General features: G+C 58.5%; 2 protein-coding genes across 2 annotated transcripts in view; one reads left to right on the top strand and one right to left on the bottom strand.

Moving 5' to 3' along the window:
• Positions 1-56: 56 nt before the first annotated feature.
• Positions 57-977, bottom strand: ETH_00014525 (uncharacterized protein; the record flags this gene model as incomplete). Its single annotated transcript, XM_013377034.1, has 2 exons — positions 57-137; positions 243-977. The coding sequence occupies 2 exons, from the start codon at positions 975-977 to the stop codon at positions 57-59; spliced, it is 816 nt and encodes a 271-aa protein (XP_013232488.1).
• Positions 978-2107: 1130 nt separating this feature from the next.
• ETH_00014520 (uncharacterized protein) overlaps positions 2108-4898 on the top strand; it is a gene marked incomplete at both ends in the record, with an annotated part of 5732 nt that continues 2941 nt past the window's right edge. The window contains 7 exons of the mRNA XM_013377033.1: positions 2108-3268; positions 3475-3543; positions 3636-3819; positions 3990-4041; positions 4237-4306; positions 4516-4592; positions 4797-4871. Of these exons, the coding sequence (XP_013232487.1) occupies positions 2108-3268; positions 3475-3543; positions 3636-3819; positions 3990-4041; positions 4237-4306; positions 4516-4592; positions 4797-4871 (1688 nt within the window). The remainder of the gene's footprint in view (positions 3269-3474; positions 3544-3635; positions 3820-3989; positions 4042-4236; positions 4307-4515; positions 4593-4796; positions 4872-4898) is intronic.

The raw sequence follows: 4898 nt of genomic DNA, 5'->3' as shown, positions 1-4898 counted from the left end.
TGCTGTTGCTGCTGGTGCTGTTGCTGCTGCTGCTGTTGCTGCTGCTGCTGCTGCTGCTACCTGTATCTCAAAGAAACTCTTTCGCCTTGTCTCTTGCGCCGCTTTCTTTGGGCCAGCCGATTCCTTTTGTTCATGAACTAAACGCAAACCCTAAACCCTAAACCCTAAACCCTAAACCCCAAACCCTAAACCCTAAACCCTAAACCCTAGCAGCTCCCCGTGACTCCCCCGAATGAAGTTACCTCCAGTTGCGGCTGCTCTTGTGCGCCTTCCTGCTGCGCGGTGCCAGCAGCAGGAGGCGTTGCTGCTGCTGCTGCTGCTGCAGCTGCTGCTGGTGGTTTTGTGTTTGGTATTCTGACAATAAAAGGTGCTGCTGATAATCCCCTTGCATAGCTGAGGAGGCTCGAGACTGTTTCTGCTGCTGCTGCTGCTGCTGCTTCCTCTTCTGCTGTTGCTGCTGCTGTTGCAGGCAGACGCCCAAAGTATGCAGCGCTGCGCTGCCGGTAGTGTTGCAGCAAAGCCAGACCTGCAGCATGAGAGGCAGCAGCAGCAGCTGCTGCTGCTGCTGATGCTGCTGCTGCTGCAGCTGGTGGTACAGCTGGTGCTGCTGCTGGTGCAGCAGTTCCTGTTGCAGCAGCAACTGCTGGCTCATCAGAGCCTCCTGCTGCGCTCGCTGCTGCTGGAGTTTCCGCTCTTGCCGCCGGTGCTGCTGCTTCTGCTGCTGCTGCTAATGTCGTGGCAGGGGCTCCAGCCTGTCCCAGCCGCTGCTGCTGCTGCTGCTGCAGCTGCTGCTGCCGCCGCTGGCTCTGACGCCTAGGCCAAAAGCTGGGATAGCGGCTGCTGAAGGCCAGCAGCCTGCTGCTGCTGTTGCTGCTGCCGCCTGTTGCTGCTGCTGCACCTATGCGGCCTGAAGCCGCAGCAGCAAGACGCCTACCAAGTGCTGCTGCAGCAAATGCCAATGACCTCGAAGGTGCCATTGCTTTTGTCGCCGCCGTCCGCTGCTGCTGCTGCTGCTGCTGCTGTTGCTGCTGCTGCTGCTGCTTGGGTTGCAGCTCACCTATGGCTGTTGCTGCTCTGAGTGCTTTTGTTGTCGCTTAAGCTTGTGTGCATGTCTCGCTGCTGCTGTCGCTGCTGCTCCTGCTATGCTGCTGCTGCTGTGACTCTCGATGCTGCTGCTGCCTTGCAGCAGCAGCGGGGTCAGCGCGACAGTTTCTGCTGCAGCCTTTCACCTATGTCACAATATGCTTCATGTGCTGCTGCTGCTGCTGCTAGAGCTGCAGAGTCAGCTGCTGCAAGTTGGTCGCTCCCCAAGTTCGCCAGGCTGAAGCAGCAAGGACCCAGCAGGTGCTGCTGCTGCGGCTGCTGCTGCTGCTAATCGTGTTGTAGTCGATGACCTAAGCGTTTTGAATAAATCGGCACTAAATATTGTTGGCTTGCAGCAGCAGCAGCAGCTGCTGCTGCTGCTGCAGCATCAGCTACGAAAGTCGAAGTCAGCCCCAAAGAGCGACCCCACCAGTTGGCCTCGAGTGTGATGCTGCTGCTGCTGCTGCTCAGCAGCGGCGAAGCAGCAGAAATTTATAGCGGTTTCAGCTTCGCTGCGACTATGTGCTGCTGCTGCTGAGGGCTGCTGCTGCTTTTCTCTAAAGACAGCAGCAGCAGCAGCAGCAGCGGCGCATGTGCTGCCTCACCAGCAAATGCACACAGCAGCCGGAGCAACAACAACAGCAGCAGCAGCAGCAGTTGCTGCTGCTGCTGCTGTTATGCAGGATTTAGGGTGCTGGCGAGCAGAAGCCGCTACACCGGAGGCAGCAGCCCTGAGCATCAGCCAGCTTGCTGCAGCAGGCCTTCAGCAGCAGCAGCAGCAGCAGCAGCAGTATCAGCTGGAGGAAACATAAGTGGCGGCTTGCGGGATACCAGCAGCAACTGCATAGGGGAGAGCAACAGCAGCAGCAGACGCAGTAGCAGCAGCAACTGCAGCAATAGCAGCAGCAACGGCAACTGGAATAGCAACCACGGCAGCAGCAACGCTATGCGCAACAACAGCTGCAGCAGTGCCGGCAGCAGCAGCAGCAGCAGCAGCACAATCGGCTGGAGCAGGAGCTAGACAATGCATGCGTCGGTTCCCCAAGGGTCGCTGCAGGCAGCAGCAGCAGCAGCTGCTGCTGCTGCTGCAGACGAACAGCGTTTCAGTCAGCAATCGCGGCAGATGCTGCTGCAGCAACACTACCAGCGGGTGCAGCAGCAGCAGCAGCAACAGCTGTCAGTGGACTTCCCATTCTGTCCTTTGCTGCCAGACCCTCTAGACCCGTCGAGAGACCCCTGCTGCAGCAGCAGCAGCAGCAGCAAGGGAAGAAACAGCAGCACATGCAAAGTCGCGGCCCCGCCAAGTCTGCTGCTGGAAGCACGTGCACTATCTGCGCAGCAGCAGCAGCAGCAGCAGCTCGACAGCAGAGCAGATGCATTGCTGCTGTTGGCCCAGGTTGAACAGCTGCAGCAACAGCAGCAGCAGCAGCAGCTGCAGCAGGCACAGGCACAGCAGCATCTGCTTCTACTGCAGTCACAGGCGCAGCAGCTAGTACAGCAGTTGCTGCAGCACGAGACTGAGCAGCAGCAAGACGCGCTGCTGCTGCAGCAGATTGAAGCAGCAGCAACAGCCAACGGGACTTGTGGGGAGTGGCTGCAGGAAACCCTTTCACTGTGCTGCTGTCAAGATGCAGCTGCTGCAGATATGCTGCTGCTGTTGGGGGCCCCGGACCCACAGCAACAGCAGCAGCAGCAGCAGCAGCTGCAGCAGCAGCACTTCTTCTACTCACCTTGCGTGCAGCGTGTGCTGGAGCAACAGCAGCAGCAGCTGCAGCAGCAGCAGCAGAAGTCGCTTCTGCGTTTCTCAATTAAAGAAGCTCCACCGAATTCCGTCGCTTCCCCAGCAGCAGCACCAGCGACAGCAGCCGCTGCAGCAGCAGCAGCAGGAGCTCCAGAGCCCCTGAAAGAACTGCAGCAGCTTCGTTCACTTGCATGCGGCAAGCCTTTGTTGAGCAGCAGCAGCAGCAACAGCAGCAGCAGCAACAGCAGCAGCAGCAACAGCAGCAGCAGCAACAGCAGCAGCAGCAACAGCAGCAGCAGCAGCAGCAGCAGTGTGTGGTTCACAGCTTCACTATGGCGGCTGCATGCCTTAGGGAGACACCAGGATTTGCTGCTGCTGCTGGAGCGGTACTCGCAGCAATGTGCAGCAGACCCGCAGTTGCTGCTGCTGAAGGCGCATACTCTGGTGAGCAACAGCAGCAGATGCTGCTGCTGCTGCTGCTGTTGCTGCTGCTATCCTAGACCAGTCAACGACGCCTGCTGCTGGCGTGTCTGCCGTGGGGGCTGCTGCTGCTGCTGTTGATGGTGTCGCTGCTGCTGCTGCTCTCGCTGCTCTCATTTTTAAATGGCCAGCTGCTGCTGCTGCTGCTGCTGCTGTTGCTGCTGCTGCAGGTGCATCTGCAGAGGCACAAAGACGCCGCAGAGCTTCTGCTCTGTAACGCGACACCAACAGGCGTGGTGGTGAGTGCTTAGGGTTTAGGGTTTAGGGTTTAGGGTTTAGGGCTAAGGATTCAGGGTTCGTCCCGCTCGCGACCTTGCTGCTGCTGCTGCAGGTGCTTACCTGGCAGCAGTTGCTGCTCGCCAGGGTGTATAGACAGTGCAAGTTCACGCAGCTCTGCATTGAGGCTTTTCGGAGCTGCTGCAGCAGCAGCAGCAGCGGCAGCGGCAGCGTGACAGCTGCTGCCTTTGCTGCAGCAACTGAACTTGTGGGTACCTACCTCTTGTCTCCTGAGGAAGGTAGGTCTGCTGCTGCGGTTGCTGCTTCAGCTGCTGATGCTGCTGCAGCTACAGATGCTGCTGCAGATGCTGCTGTAGCTGCAGATGCTGCTGCAGCTGCTGCTGCTATTGTCATGCCGCGAAGCTTCCCAGGTGCTGGTTTGCTGCTGCTGCTGCTGCTGCTGCTGCAGAGCTGAACATTCTCACCGCTGTAAGCGGGTCACGGAAGGATCTGCCCTACAGGTGCTGCAAACCCTAAACCCTAAACCCTAAAAAGAGAACCCTTTCTTTAAGTCCTACAGTCGAGCGTTAAGTCTTGACCCTAAATGTGGCAGTTGGGAAGAGCTGTTCAGCAGCAGCAGCAGCAGCAGCTGCTGCAGCAGAAGCTGCAGCAGCAGCAGCAGGAACGGCGCCTCGTTTCGGCTTAGCTGTCTGCAGGTGGCTGCTGCTGCGTCGTGCCGAATTGAATCCCTGCAGCAGCAATCAGCTGCCGCTTTCTCAAAAGAATGTAAGCAGCAGCAGCAGCAGAAGCAGCAGCAGCAGCAGCAGCAGCAGCAGCAACACCAGCACCAGCAGCAGCAGTGGCACCGGCAGACCTCGTGCAGCAGGTGCTGCTGCGGTTATCCTTGCAGTGCCCACGCAGAAACGACACAAAACCGTGACGACCTGCTTTTGCTGCTGTTGCTGCTGTTGCTTGTGCTGCTGCTGCTGCTGCAGGTCGCTGGCGCCGTCTCAGTGCTGCTGCAGCAGCAGCCACCTCCGGCTTACCGCTGTTGTGGATTTGCTTCCTCAAGGTATTGCAAGCAGCAGCACCAGCAACTGCAGCAGCAGCAGCAACAGCAACAGCAGCAACAGCAGCAGTAGCAGCAGCTTTTGGCGCAAAACAGACCTGCCAAAACTTAGCCGAACGCTGAGGGCTGCATGCGGAGGCCTACGGCCTAGGGCGTAGGTAGGGTTTAGGGTTTAGGGTTTAGGGTTTAGGGTTTGTGGTTTTTCAGCTTCAACGTGAGGAGTGTTGCGCGGCGCGCGCTGGTTGCTGGGAGGCCTGAGGAGGCGCTGGGCATTTGCAACCTGTAAACCCTAAACCCTAAACCCTAAAC

Source organism: Eimeria tenella, genomic scaffold (assembly GCF_000499545.2).
Source record: "Eimeria tenella Houghton genomic scaffold, Eth_scaff444, whole genome shotgun sequence".
Lineage (NCBI taxonomy): Eukaryota > Apicomplexa > Conoidasida > Eucoccidiorida > Eimeriidae > Eimeria > Eimeria tenella.
This window is presented reverse-complemented; position numbering and strand designations above follow the sequence as displayed.